Here is a 16,278-nt window from a genome sequence, read left to right as displayed (position 1 = left end):
ACTCTGCAGGCAGGGTAGTCAGTAAACTGCAGGAATATTCATTACATCTAAAACTGGAGATCTACATCTGATCTAGTCACCCCTGGTGCTCTATACGGTCAGTGGAAAGCAGGAGACCAGGAGATTCACCCTTACGGTAAGTGCCTTTCTTCCCACCCAAGGCTGAGAACCAGGGTAAGTAACTCCAGCGGAGATCTGGTTGGGTGAATCCCATCTCTGGTGTTCTACTGTGGCCAGCCCAATGCCCAACCTCCTGGACATCCCAATACAACTGAATAGTCACGACCTGCATTTTCCAAACCTTCTCTGTGCTGAGAGGCAGCAGGAGATGAGCTAGACCACATCCAAAAGTTACATGAACTGCATTAAAACAGGCATGACTCCAAAGCTTGTAGGATAGGTCTTATTAGCTGAGTTACCAGAGACAGCTTTTGGGTCAGAGCTGGCTCCTCTCTGCTGTCTTGGAGAACTGTATGAGGGAAGTCAGCCTTTCTGCAAAGGCTTAGCCATAGGATTATTTTTGCATACTTGTGCTTTTTTATTTATTTCCTTTGTAAATTAAGAGCAAAAAAAAAACCATATACACTTACGTAACCAATGTTTTTCTCCTTTCAGATGCCTTTTTGTGGTCTCAGACCCATGTTCACCTATTTCTTCCCCTGAACTGCCCTCCCATTCCATCCCTTTCCTCTTTCATGGCTGTTGCTATAAATGTCAATCAACAAAGGACAGTGTCACTGTGGCAGGTGTATCAAGACTTATCATTACCCTAATGATGATGCAAAAACCTCTGAAACAAAACAGATACAGAAGCTCTTTCCATTCACCTCAGGAAAAAACAAACAAACCCATGAGGTTTTCTCTCCAGCCAAAGTTGACAGAAGCTGCAGAACTGACATGAATATGTGCAGAACCAAAGACTCATATGCTTTGTTAGGGTAATTTTCCATGGGTTTCTTCTCTCAATGAAACATTTAAGACACATTTTTTCTAGCATTTTGATGCTAAGATGGCTCTGTCTTCTCAATACTCAACTAGAAGGACCATAAAACAGTAGCCACACATACTTGACAAAGCCTCCTGTAGCCTGCAAACACTCTGCTACTTCAGAGAGCTTTTTAGCTGCCATTTACCGCTATTTCAAGCTTACTTGGAGAAGATTTATATGCTATGTATCCTACTGGAAATGCAATAAAACCTAAATTGAGTAAGTAAATGGACTCTGGTCATTATTTCTGAATCAATAAGAATACCACAGCAGAATGACTACAGGAAAGAACAGCAGTATCTCTGCATGACTGAGGCACAGGGAGGACTATGACCAGATGGGTGGATAACTATGTTAGAGATATTCAGACCAGCAAGATATTAATTGCAGGGAAATGCTTTGTGTCTTATTCTTTTAGGATATTAGAAATTCAAAAGGGAAAAGGCAAAACACTGTGGACATATGGATCATTTCAGAATAGTACACAGAGAATCAAATATACTGTCCAAAGACCACATCGAGCCCATGCAGCTCCTGAGAGAGCCTTCAGCAAACAAGGCTAACCTACCTTGGCTGAAAAACAACACAAGAGGCATTTAAGTTATCAATAAAATGTTCTGACAATAGAACACTTACTATACTACTCTGAAGACGATAATCACATACAATATACACTGCAACTGCCTTTTATCTATCCTGCCCTGATACAACTAAAACCAAAAATCACAAGTATGATCTGTACCTATCATATATATTTTGAGTAAGTACAAAAAGGCTGGAGAAATCACTTGTTTACTTACCACTGTCTTGAAAAATCTTCAGGAAGAAGCTGAAGATTAGTATATTTAAAAGAAACAATAGTCACCAGGGTAATATAAAGGGACTCCTGTGCAGGAGGAAGTAGGCACCATGAAGTGCTTCCCTGGGGTTTTCTGCTTTGTTTTTTCTGCTATGTACTTCTCCCCTCAGACTCAAGCGTCCAGCCTCTCTGGGCTGTTGAATCTCTTGGGCCCTTGCTGCAAAAGTGCAAGGCAAGGCTTAGAAGCTCAAAGGAACACACTGTTGAGGGCCACTCGCTCAACCACGCCTGGCTTGTCTCTTCAAGTTTGCATGGCTTGGTGACTCAAGACAATCCTCTCATTAGGCTCTGACAGAAAGTCATCATTGACTCAACACAGCAACGCTTCCTGGCACAGAAGGTTGCAGTATCTATTCAGGCAAATCCAACATTTTTTAATACAGAACCTTCTTCAGTGCCAAGGGTTCCACATACATCTGGAATGACAACGACTCTCTTCGCCACTGGCAGCTCAAGACCTTTGGACAGCACATTAGCCTGACTCTATCCTTGCTCTAGTTTTCCTGAATTTTGCCTAGCAAATAACTTACACAGAAAAATAGAATATTTTCAAGGAAAGCATTAAACTGGTTCAGTAAAGATCATATCCTCAGTCTTAAGAAAAACACTCTGACCAACACTCTGCATTATAAATTCTACCAACTAAAATAAGTCACAGAATCTGTTAACTCCAAAGTGAAAATCCTGGTAAGTGATACACATATAAGGATTCAAGATACAAGCAAACAGCTATTTACAACAGGTAAACAATCAGACAGAGGGGAATGAAGATGTTCCATTACGTGCAAAAACATCTACAGAAAAACAAATCTTGGCAGGTACTGTGTGCAAACACAAATCTGCATGCTCCTTTTAAATACCATGCTTGTTCATTCCTGCCTGATTTGTGCTTCAATCTACAAAACTACAACTACAGGGAGGGGAAAAAAGGGGAGAAAAAATCCACCTCTTACCCAGTTTTAGTCAGCAAAAGGAGAATTCTTGCACTTTGTAACTAGGAGAAATACGGCAGTCGATTAGGAAGAGCTGAAAATATTTTTGAGGAACATATGAAGGCCATTTGCTTATTCTCCTTAGTTTTCCATTCCTAATAGATTGCGATCATAAATGCTTCCAGATATTTCTTTCACTGTGCATTACTTCAAATTCAAACATCCAGGTACCTCTATATATGAAAAATTAGCAATGCTTGCTGTCTTTGCTCTCTTCTAACGAGACGAGCACTTAGGGAGTATTACTGCCATGTAAAGGAGACAGAAAACTGACTGCATCTGGCTTCTCCCCCACTAATTTGCATGAAATCAATATTTTGCAACCCAGAGGTTGGCTATTCTGTGTTTTTGTTTCCTTGCAAGGGGGAGGTGCAGAAAAGGACTTACTGGGGAGAGGTGCAGGGAGGGGACCAAGATTTCCCATCTCCTAGGACAGTTTAAAAAGAAAAAGATTGTAATTCTCATGAAATATAAAGCATTTTGAGTCATGGAAACTGGAGTCCTAGAAAAACATGGCAACGGCAGGGATAAATTCCTGTCACTCATAGGGCTGCCCTGGAATGACCATGCCTGTGGACAAGAGCACCATTCATTCTCCAGAAGCAGTCCTTTGTGCCTTTGTTCAACCAACAGCTTCATGCTCCAAAGGAAGCCCATTTCCCACAGACACACACATGCAACTTGTACGGCCAAAATCAGTTTTGAGATAGTTAAAATACTTTTTCCTCACAATATTTTCCCGCTTCTCATTGGCCACTCTTTAAGTCCCTTGACTTGATACCTTTGATAATGCAAAGCATCATCTGTTCTTCTATTTGGCTCCCCTTTCATCCCTGTGTGCAGAGGGACTTGTAGAAATACTACATGCAGATCACGTAAGGACTACATCTGCCTGCATAGCTTCTATTCCTGTACACCCAAAAATCATGAGGTGCACCTCCATGTGAGAGTAAAACTGAGCAAAAAAAGTGATGATGAAGAGAAACACACATGGTCAAGTCTTCACACAGTGACAGTAAAGAGGTGAACTGTTTATTTAAGTTTATTGCAGTATCACCAGTTCACATCTAACCAAGCCTTTTGTGACCACAGGTCAATCATCTTCACCATCTGGTGGTTTGTGCAATATGGTCTGTAATTCAATAGCAGCCACACTCCAGTGCACTAGAAGGAAAGCTCACACCACAGAAGACATCTTTGCATTTGCTATGAACGAGTTTTCTTACAGGCAGTCCCACGCAAAGAGTCAAGGGCCAATCCAAACCAGGAATACTTACCCCATATATCATTAAGCAAGAGATGGAGCCGACTGGCAGAGCAGTCTTCAACTACCCTGAAGGTACTTAGGCAGAGGTTTTTCCATGATTTAATGCTTCCAAGTTAGCATCATTCACCAACTGCAACGCCCCTTAAAAGCAAAACTAAAAACCATTGCTTAAATGAGTGCTTAAAGTTTAAAAAGTTATGCCGTTCTCTGAACCCAGCTCTTGTTGAACATGTGTTACACATAACCAAAGCCTGACACACTTCCTGCGTTGGCAGGGAGATAGCAATGGAAAAGCTCAGTGAGGCTAGTTTTAGTGATTTACTGCAAAGGATGGGGGGAGGAGGGATCACATCTTTCTTCAATATGTTTTTCTACTAACAATATACATGTTCTACATAAAACTAGTCTAAGCCACTTTGCACTAAAGCTAGAATAGAGTAACACAAAGGTGGCAAAGTCAGTGACTGGCATTTAGGTTAATCCTGCCCAACATCACCTGAGGGACAGGATTTACCTCAGTTTTAGAGGTCTACATCTGGAGAAATTACCCTGAACAATTTTCATAGTCAGAGGAGAAACACAGTAGGTTTTCAATGAGACAAAACTGCACCTCTACTGGTACACAGCTAAAGCTGGGATCCACTGAGAAATAAGTTGCTGCCCCTCAAAGGATGTTCACAACATCCTGCAGCAAGGACTTCCCTAGCTCAGCAGTATGACATTCTCACCTAGCATGGGCATCTCCGTGAAGCTGAGATAAATCAGATCATAAACAACCTATTTCTTTCTATCTACTACAAAGGAGCTGTGGCTGGCTAGCTTGAATGCAGACTTGCTCAAACAGATTTCATCCAGGAAACCTAAGGAGACAGCTATGGCATCCACTAACTGTCTTGGAAGGAAAAGACTCCTTCAATACCTTTTGTCATGCATCAGTTATGTCTCTTACAAAATAAACCACATATGCTTGTCTGCAGTTTCCAACCATACGCACAATGGATACCAAATTCAGGTTACGCAAGCAACTGCTTCTTCCCCTTTCTAACTTTCAGGTCCTGGGCATGCTACAATAATGTTCTTGGATCTCATATAAACCCATTGCAAATCCACTGATTCCTCATATATTAAAGGAGAAAATTATTATGGCGGGAGCAAATAACCACGGAGGATGGGACACATGCTTGTACAATATTTTGCTGGACATCAGGGGAATATGAGGAATTGTGGCTCTTACTGTTGCCCTCAAAGGAGAGAATGGTTTCGTGGTCACAAGCAGCAATGCCAAGAACAAAGATGTAAACCACTTTTCTGAAGGCTGCACAAGTAAGCAAGTGACGTATGGGTTTGCTGTACTGGTTTCCTCCATCCACTGAATGGACTAGAAGCAAGAGGCAACGTAAGAAAGCCAGGATATGAATTTCCATCCTCTGGTTCAGGCTTTCGCTGTATACAGTCCAAAACTAAACCCAATGGAACTTAACAAGCTTTTGGGCAAATGCAGTGTTTTTAAGGGAAGTGGCAGCAGGCTCCATTGGCCACATCCACTGCTTCTAACTGCAGACGGAAAGGATCCAACCTTTTCTCGAGAGCTACTCCAAAGCTTTGAACACAGCAAACTTCAGGCATTATCCTATAAATTAACAGGTGACTCAAAATGAAAAGTCCCAACTGATAAAAGCCCGAACACTAGCAAGTAGCCTTAAGAGAAGTACTATAAAACGCACAGACATATCTGCCCGTAGGCACAGGAGAAAATAGCATCTACAGGACTTAGGAGTAAGAACTTCATTGTACTTTAACAACCACCAAGTTCCCAGATATGTAAGAGATATTTATGCACCTCAACCCCTTTGGCAATGTTGCCTCTAAGGTGGTTTCAAAATCTCATCCCAAATTACAAAGTATCTATGAATTTCCAGCCCATTTTCACTTCCAATTATTTCTATTCAATTCTGTTCTGGCCTGATCTCTAACTTATGATAAAACATATGGCAGTGTATTTGCTAAAAATTGCCTCAAAAAGTGCATTCTCTAAATCAATTCTAAACAGTTTCAGATTTGAGATCAGGAAGGGGGTTGAAGGGAGAACCTAATAGTGCTTTGTTGTTTTTCTGTTGGGGTTTGAGGCTTTTTTCTTCTTTTTTCCCCCCCATGAAGCTAACTGAAGCAGCAAAAGTTATTTAGTTTATGAAGTGAAAATTCTATGTGGACAGGCAATTGAACCTTAGTTCCAGATATTGAAACGCTTGATATACATTAAAAAAAAAAGCCCTTCATAAAGGTTATTATTAAACACTTTGGAGAAACATTTAGGAAAAATACTGCACATGCATTCGGTAGGAATCCCCAGCAGTTGTCTCATTTACCTCATTACACTCATGTGCACACACACACAAAGTGTTAATTGCAGTCCGAAAGAAAACTGCAGGCACAGACTGCAAGAAATGATGTGGGTCCTTCCCCTGGTTGCCTCCTCCCGATGGACACCTACTATTCTTCTAAAAATTCCCCACAGAAAAGAGAGTGCTAATTGTAGCTATCACAGAGTGGTTTTCCATCGTCACCGACATTTAATGCCTAAATTTGAGGCAATGCACACATAGAAACAGAGACCAAGCAGAGGTAGGAGTGGTGATGGATCCGTGTAGCAATTCATTCTAGCAGGGAAAAATTAAATACACATCAAGAGCATAATCCCATAATTGGCAGATCCACGTCAAAATCTTGAAAAGCTTATTTTCAGCCTCTTTAAGCTAACTGATGCAACACCTTCCCGTGAGAACACCATGTAGCCCAGGCTCTTGTACCCCATACCACTGAGTTACCACAAAATGCATTAGTTCCCACTTCAGGGCTTACACTTTTCCAGGAATGATGTGGGACTTCCTTTTATCCTCAGAGGTAATAATGTGCTAAGCTCAAATCTCAGTACTTGTGAAGACTTGGGAGTTAATGCTTTCTTGTGCCAGTCAAAGCTGCACAAAATGCTGAAGCAAATAGGGACAAGGCTAAGAGACCATGCTCATGCCACTGTATCCATTAATGGTGTGACCTCATCTGCAGTATCAAAGGCAGGGCCACATCTCAGAAAGATCAGAGAAAATAGGAAGAACAATCAGGACCCTGAAAAATCCCTTAAAGAACTGACTTTATTAAAATCCAACTTGCAGAACCGCCACAGAGAGAGGATGTCTGTTCTCCTTGACTCCAGACCCGAAAGAAATCAGTTAGTTGATCACCATGTGTAATAGATCATTTAGGAGCTAGCACTAGGCTCCAAGAGCTAGCCCAGGGAACAAACAGTAACGCACTGAGAGAGACTGGTTTGAGGACAGGTTGTGGGACTGCAGTTGCACTGGCAATACCAACACCAGAGGCTGTCCACAGGCAGAAGACAGATCTCCATCCCACCTCCCAGGCCTGATCTCCAGAATCAAACACTCTTAGGAACAGAAAGAGAAATAATTAATGCACCAGTTCCTCTAGGAAAGATAGTCAGCCTAGTAGTTGACTATTAGTAGTGCTAGTATAAACTGCCCCTTCCTTGCTACATCCTACAAGCAGGACTAAGGGAATGCTTTTTCTCTAGGTCTGCTTACCATTGCCAAGCAATCGCCCAAGTGTAAAGGCAAGAACCAGCTTTATGCCTACACACAACTGCATTGCAGCCACTTGCAGCACCTCTGCAAGAGCACGCTTTAGGTGAAGCCTGTCAGGCTTAAGATGAATTCAGGCCCCACAAAGCTGATGGAGGTTAACAGCAAGCAGCATTTTGCCAGCAGAGGCACACGCTCACGCTTGGCCTGCAGTGTCTTTATACTAAATAAGTAACTCTCTGCTTCACAATCTCTCCTTAAACACTAAAGGGGAGCAACACATGTTCCAACCATGGCAGAACTTTAATTTGCTTAGAAATAGATAAATAATAAATAAATAAGAGGGCAGGCTGAGAAGAAATCACTTTGCAAATTACAGGAACTGCGACACAGCAAGGAAGTATGGGCTTCTAATGGCCTCCAGTAAACAATGTATATGCATCTCCTGCCTGGATAATCTATCACGCAGCTAAGAGAACATTCCTCTGTAGACATTGCTTTTGACTGCTTATGGGCAGAGACCTGTTGGACAGGGAACCAGACAAGTCCAGGAGAGCTGAAATCCCTGCCCAGACAGCTTACAATTCATATAGATAAGGTGGCAAAAGCGGGGAAAGACTAACAAGACACAATGAGGGTTATAAGGAAAACAAGTTGAACCAACTTAACCACCAGGGAGGAAAGACAACCTTGATTCCAGAAAATAAATGTTGTTTCATTCTCTACTTCTAAAGGTAATCCCTACGTGTCATAAAAACCATGAAAAGGCAGTTGAGTTTTACAAAAGCATGTAATGACAGGACAAGGGGGAATGGCTTTAAAATGAAAGAGGGAATATTGAGATTAGACATTAGGAAGAAATTCTTTACTGTGAGGGTGCTGAGGCACTGGCACAGGGTGCCCAGAGAAGCTGTGGCTGCCCCATCCCTGGCAGTGTTCAAGGCCACGTTGGACGGGGCTTGGAGCAACCTGCTCTAGTGGAAGGTGTCCCTGCCCATGGCAGGGGTTGGAACTGGATGAGCTTCAGGTTCTTTCCAACCCAAACCATTCCATGATTTTATTATTCTATGAACTGTGCATAAAAAACGGAAAAGGAAACCCACTTATGCAAACTTCAGTTAAAAAATTAAAATAGGAAATTGCTTGTGTAATTTTTAAAAATTATTATTATATAGTTACAGCTGTAGCAGTGTTTGCAGTCTCATGTATATTCATATCAATGAATTGCTTAACCTTAATCTAAAACTCACGTTTTCTGTATGCTGTAGTAACTGAACACCCCAGCTTCAGACATATTACAAACTTCTTTACGCAGCCATGTTCTGAAGATTACTTTTTGTATCCATAGAAAAAGGTGTAAACCATCATTAGATAACACATAAACTACTGACTGATTTACAAATCTTAGCTTAATATTTTGATAATAAGCTCCTTTAGAAAGAAACACTTATATTCTTGCCACTTACGAACAGGTGGACTTCCTGGTATTAATTATGGACTATAGACACAACACTCACAGGACAAAATAATTATCATGGCTGTCAAAGGGATTAGTTTTGCATTTAGAGGTTTTCAGAGGATTGCATGTAATTTTACTGTCTTCAGATTTCACAAAGATGCTCTACCACAGCTGACAAATGCTGAAAGCTGTTACTAGAATATACCAACACCAACAGGTTTATACTCAGGGATGTTTTTTTACAAGCAAAGGTATATCAGTAACCTCCTTGGTTTCATAAGAGGAACGTACAGAAAGCTCCAAAATTCCTGTGACACTGAAACAGAACTTTGAATTTATAATTAACTAATCAAATAACAGTCTTAAAAGAGCCTTGTTTGGACCTTTTTATGTCAGAGCACTTTATTGTGACAGAAGATTATTTTTATCCGCTTGGAGATAGCAATCTTTCTCTGAAAGAAGCTACTTCCAAGGACTCAGTGTTTACAAACAAGCGGGAGTTTTCAAGAGAGAACATCTCTTCTATACACACAACAGAAAAGGATATATAACTGGCAGGTGGAGGGTTTCACTTACTTAAAGCACTTAAAAGAAAACAGTTCCTTTGAAAACTCATCTCCAAGTGTGGGTTGCAGAGTCAGTTTTTGAAGATTAAACAACTTTATAAAGATGCAAATAATACAGTAAAATTAAACTTCAATTCCACCTGTTTGACTTTGGGTCCTTTCATGTTTCAGCTACATAAAATTTGGCATTAACCTGAAAGCTGACATCGTTTCACCATATCCAAAATGCGAGAAGTAAGAAATGCCCTCTCAAGCAGGCCACGACAGATATGTATTTTGATTTTTTGAGACAAGGCATACATACCCTTAAATCTGGAGAGAAGTTGTCTGCTGAGGTGGAGATCGAGTCGGACGATAGCGCAGAAGCAGATTTGGTGTGAGTAGAATGGTCCGATTGAGAAGTGGAGGCGCTATAAAGAGAAACACCACAGTGTATCAGAGAATGCTCAAAAGCCATCAAGAACTGCCACTCACAGTCACATCAGCCATTTTCCACTATATCCACCCTTTCCAGTCTCAAGTCATTCAGCCCTCAGCAGTGGTTAAAAAGAACCTGTTTTATTCACCACTGCCATGGATTACCAAAGCGTACACAATTCACTAACAAATCTCAGCTCAGACTGAGACAACATTATCACGATCTCAAGCTTGATCAAATCCTAAATCACAGAAACTAAGAGCCTCCATTTCAGGCTTTCAGATGGGAGATATTAGTGCGCTGCTGGGGGATGCAAACAGACAGACTCCTGAACGCACGCCAGCACAACTCCAACCACAGCTTCACAGCAATGGAAGAAATTCAGGATAAAAACTCCTTCCATCACACACAACTTTCCTCTTTCAGGTGTAAGTGCAGTCCTTAGGAGAATTAAAAAGGCTCTCCAAGCACACCTCTCTGGTGATTGCTTTGGCAATTTGCTAAATAGCAAAGCAAAACAGTGATTTTCTTTTTCTGTACAGTTTTCCTAGTGTAGCTGTAAGCAATTAAAATAAGCTTATTTTACAGCATTTTTATGCTGTGACCTCTCCTAGAACCATAATTGCTTAAAATTAGCATTCGATAATAACGCTCTTAAAATCCCAGATGTCTGTAAGGAAAGATCCTCCATGGTACAATGTCACTGCCTGAAGCCACAGCACAGCAGCAAACACTACCTGCACCAAGTTATTCCCACACTCTTAGGCCCAAGAAAGGTTTCACTTAGGTGTAAAGATACTCTTAAGGATCAACCATCAGGCTTGCAAGCCTCACCTTGGACAAAACTGAATACCAGCAGGAGTATTACCATTACTATTTGCTTTACTTAGACATGTGACAACCTAGAAACAGCTTCCTAAAGGCCTGATCTCCAAAGGAGATCTGTTAATTGTCTGAAAGTTGTTTTGCTGCTCATAAACAGCCACTAAAAGGCCAAAATGTTCCATTTTCATTTCTATTCTTTGGATTTTGGCAAAGTATTGCACAGGCAGTGCTAAAAACATGAAGGAGTACAGCAAAACTGGCCTCTTGCTGGGAATAGTCTTTTCTCTCCAAGGATTAAGGAGTATTGGCAACTCTTTCATCCTACGAAGTAGAAACTTAGAAACAGAACCTCTGCGAACAGTACACCATCATTTTAAATAAATAATACTGATGTGCCAATCGAACAGCACAATTCCACTGAACGGATTTGTTGTATAAGGTTCAACAGCTAACCACTCAGCTTTCCAGCTTGCTCAGCTCTTGTGATGCTGCCAGGTAAACTCACAGAACTTTGGATGGACTGTGGCAATGGTGCACACAACACTGCTCACCCTGCAGCAGCCCCAGGGTCTTCATCCCAGGCAGAAAATAATCTTACACTAAAATAAGAACTGAATCTGCAAAGCCTCCCATCCTTATGGATCAAAGGGCCTCGCACACACACTGAATTTGTGTACAGTTTCACTTTATAACAAAATTGCTATAAAGTTCACACTGCTGCTGAACAGGCTGCTCATGTTCTCCTCTCTTCCTCCCCCTCTCAATTCGGGCTGCATACCGCTGCCATCTCCGCTGCATTGGACGAGCATCACAGGATGCAGGGTTCAATTCGCTGATCTGCTGGGGCAGTAAACTATTAATAAACATGAAGAGAGGCTTCTGTTGGCTAGCAGGGCTGATTGGATTCATTACATGGCTGTATAAATCATCAGATGCAGCACAGGGAGAGGGAAGGAATCTGTATCTGGAGATGATGAGGAAGGCTGAGAGCACTTCAGTGCACAGCAGTCTGCAGGCACGCTAAATTGGGCTTAGCACTAAACCACATTTTTACATTACTTAAACGAGCTCAGACCCCTGGATGTGTTCCCTTGAAACTCCTTTCAGCCTGGTTTCTGTATGGCCAGCCTTCATCTTCCAAGCCTCCACCCTCATGTTTACGAGTGTTTAACGAATTTGATTTTTAAAACCATGTAAAAAAAAGAAGAATCACACTTAATTAAATCATTCCATCAAGCAGCACCAGTTTACAGTACAGCAACCCAGAAGGAGATGGCACTTAAAGCTTTCAATGAAGAGCAAGCAGATAGTGTAGATGCCTTTGTCACTGGGTGACAACTCTGACTCCTGCCCCCGGGTCGCCACCAAGCCTTCTCCAGTGACAGCTCCAGTCGGGGGAGCCAGAGGCTCAGACTAAGCCTCCAGAAGCCAGGATGCCTTCCAGCTCCCTCCCTTTACAGAGCCCAGAGTTTTGTGCATTTAAATGCATTTTACAGGTCAGTAACTCCACAGAGTTTATAAGCCATTTACCACAGATGCAAATAACTACACAAGGGGCACACCAGCAGCTAACCTGGTCCCTGTGCACCATGCAGGACAGCTTACTCACCCAATGACCATCCCTACATCACTGAGCACAGCAACCTATTAGTAGAAGCATTTGCATCAAGTATGTCACATCCTGTAGTCACAGAAAAGGGAACTGGAAAGGTGCGAAAGGTTTAATGGAGCATGCTAGTCTCCCTAGCCCCAGGTTAGGACACACTACACCCAAACAACTCCGGAGACCTGCCTGTCGAACCTGCTCTTAACGGCTTCCAGGGAGGGAAAATGCTAACAAAAGGATAAAAAATCTCACCAGTTTTTCTGCTTACACAACTCATCTGCCCCTGTACACTGCCAGTGCCTATCTAACACACAAGCAGTGATTATCTAATCACTGCAGACCAAAGATTTTTTATGAAATTGGTAATTAATTTCACTTCGGCAGGCAAAGGGGCAAACTGCTTTATGCAAGGGAAATAAAAAAAGAGGAGAACCATAATCTGCAGCATGTCCGAGCTGTGACAGTGTTTTGTGTTTGTTGATCACACTTGGCTTCAAGTGGGTTTTAATGAAGGAAAGCATTTGCATTTGAGAGGTGGATTTTCAAAAGCTCCCCGCACCAGCTCTGGCAGAAAGCACTGGTGAGGCTCCCTCCAGCAACAGCAGTGCGAGCTTCTGGGAAGTGCCGCCTGCACATACAGGGAACAATACCGTTTGGATTATGCAGCTCTGCACAGTGTGCATAGGTTGCACATGTCTGGCTCGCTGCCTCTGTTCTCCTCATCCATCATTTATAGGGAGCTGAGATGGAATGAAGGAGCAGACAAGCGAAAGGGTGCTGGCTTGCGGCTCCCTTCTCTTATCGTTGTCAGGCAGTTGCATAGCTCCAGCTCTGCTGCTTAGCAAACTAATTAACCTGATATCCCTGCTTGCACATGAGAAGTTCATTAGCTTCATTGGTTTAGTCAATCTCTCTCCTCTGCTACCAATGCAAAAGGAAAGATCCCCAAACCAAGCAGCTTCACGTGCAGGAGAGCACCCTGGGCCTGACACACAACTCTGAGTGATGAGACCAGAGCTGCCTTCACACTTCACCACCAGCCCTCCTGCATCATCTTCATAAAATCATTTATTCCTGCTTCTGTCACAGCTTCTGCACATTATCACAGCTTTTCCCAATGTAAAGTTAAAGCTGTCATATACAATATTTTCGGCAGCATGACTGGGGTACTTCTAGTATCGGTCTAAAAGGCTGAGGACCTCACCAAGGATGCTCTGTTCTCACAGGGACACACTCCCAACAGCTGTGGTTCACCATAAGGCAACACAGAGCAACCCTGAGGCATGGCAAGGGCACCATGGCCAGATGTAGCGGCTGGGTTTGGGCACTTGGCAAACACCTGAGGTAAGTTCAGCCAGATTTCAGCAAGGGTTAAAAATCACTAGAGCTGCACCAATCACTGCTAGCAGGTCTGGTTCAATACAACTTAATAAACATACAAATTAACAACGTCATCTCTGAACCTCACTGAGGTTCTAGGAAATAACATACACTCAGGTTCACAAAATACTCTGGGCTCTCCCTACAGGAAAGAAACTGAGTGCAGATGTTCCTGTGAGGAACTAGTGAAGACCAAGGAGATCCAGAAGCATTTCTCTTTCCATGTTTCAGGTCCAGGCAGCTCCACATCATCACTGCTGATGGATGTCTGTGTCAAGTGCAAAAAGAGACCCTCTAACAGTTTAAAAGCACCTTTGGGGAATGTACCTTACTCCTGTGACCGCCATCCCCATCTTCTCCTCTCCTCCCATCTTCCCTCCCCAGGCAGAAGCAGGAAACAGGTTTAGGATGCAATTAACACTGATCTATGTCTTTCATCTTAGTAATTATTTTTATTATTTAAATGCATTTCTTATGGCCAGATTTTGAATGATAAATGAGTCCAAATGAGAGCTGTCAGCACAATGGTCTTGTACAATACCTGCACGCAGTATTAACCCCTTGGCTATATGGAATACATATATGCAACTAGGAAGAGAATTAGAATGGAAACCAAGCACCATGACTCAACTCCTGATAAAGAGATCATTGTTATTATTAGGACTATCCCACAACATGCCAGATGGTTTTCCAACATAAGGTAGACTCAGACAGATGCCCTCTGGTGATTCTTGTTCAGGCAACTGAAAGGTACTACTGTGTCAGTAGCAGAATTGAAAGTATGCCAGCATGTTTAGCTTAAACTGTCAGCAAAGGTGTAAAGAAGCTGCAAACAAAAGTCTGAGACATGCAAACTTATCCTGTTAAGCTATGAAGGTTCAGAGGAAATATTTTGGGGGAAAGCAGCGATAAAGCCTTAACACATTTAAAAAGTATCATTAAATGCCATGTGCCTGTCATCTCTACCATCAGACCCCTGCAATATAAAAAATATGATGTGTAAGAAAGTAAAGGAAAAGAAGTAAAAATTTGTAGTTGCCATTTGTTTTGCCAACTGTTACAGAAAGTTTGACTATGAAGTTATTGCTTTCCTGGAAGGAGAAAGCACAAGTACAGCTTCTAAAGAGGGTGATTTGATCTCATGAGGGTCTGAGCATAACACACTGAACTCGGGTCAGGTAGATGATAAGCACGAAGATGCAAGAGAAGTGCCAGAGCCAAACTGTGAAACCCCCCAGCTTTAACTTGATGCAGACAAATGCACCAATTATGCAGGACTGAGTTCTCCTCCCTGTCTCCTTACCCCTATTGTAGGGAATTTAATACGACATTCTTTGTACTTCAAACCCAGGATATTTTACTTCCCTGTGCCCACCCTCCGTAAGAAAGAAAAACTCCTAGGAGATCTCTATGAAGAACTTTCTGTAATATCAGGCCTAAGGATGACCATGCTATACAACCTCTTCCCTTAGGCCATGTGACTCTAGAAGAAAGCAATGACAACCAATTTCATGTATCACATAAAATTTCACAACTTCTGGCAAAATTTGAGACAAACGTCATGCCGTTAGTATGAGGGCTGATCTGGCTCATCCCAGCTTGTCACTGCTGAGAATGGTTATTTCCTAGCAAGCAATTTTTCTTAGAGATTTGCATCTTTTTGTTCAGCAGGAACATCAAAAATATAACACACGTATTATCCCTTCTACTACATTTCTGCTCAGAGAGAACATATACACCTTCCCAAAGATAAGAAACAATCCTATGCAAAAAGGGATTGAGTTCGATGACAGTGGTGAGGCACTGGCACAGGGTGCCCAGAGAAGCTGTGGCTGCCCAATCCCTGGCAGTGTTCAAGGCCAGGCTGGACAGGGCTTGGAGAAATCTGGTCTAGTGTGAGGTGTCCTTGCACATGGCAGAGGGGTTGAAACTGGATGAACTTTGAGGTCCCTTCCAACCCAAACCATTCTGTGATTCTGTATGTGGCAACCTATGGAGACACTTGTTCAGACTGCGAAAAGTAAGGAAGAAATCTCCGCTTGCTTCAGAAGATGATACTGGCTGAAAAAAATACCCAACAAAACAAACAAAAATGACTTCCCCTCCTAAAGCTGTAAGTGGGAACCTGCATATGACTTCAACAGCCAGGAATCTGAAGAACTGATGGGACAGGAGGGCCGCACTCTTCTGGAAAATGTGCCGTTTTCATTTACAGCATATCCATAGGGCTTGAGGACACCTATTTTTTTGGTAATAATGTCTTAAAATACTAACCTGGCTCACTCCTATAAATAACACAACCAAAATGCAGTCACTGATGAT

At 42.2% G+C, this 16,278-nt stretch overlaps 1 protein-coding gene across 2 annotated transcripts in view; it reads right to left on the bottom strand.

Annotated features, from left to right (window-relative positions):
* The window catches only part of MTMR2 (myotubularin related protein 2), a 61,007-nt gene that overhangs the window by 30,553 nt on the left and 14,176 nt on the right, over positions 1-16,278 (bottom strand). For both annotated transcript variants that reach the window (XM_065678724.1, XM_065678725.1), the window contains one exon: positions 10,032-10,137. In XM_065678724.1, the coding sequence (XP_065534796.1) occupies positions 10,032-10,137 (106 nt within the window). The remainder of the gene's footprint in view (positions 1-10,031; positions 10,138-16,278) is intronic.

Source organism: Lathamus discolor, chromosome 4 (assembly GCF_037157495.1).
Source record: "Lathamus discolor isolate bLatDis1 chromosome 4, bLatDis1.hap1, whole genome shotgun sequence".
NCBI classification, from domain to species: domain Eukaryota; kingdom Metazoa; phylum Chordata; class Aves; order Psittaciformes; family Psittacidae; genus Lathamus; species Lathamus discolor.
Note: the sequence above shows the minus strand (reverse complement) of the source record. Positions and strands in the feature narration are given on the sequence as shown.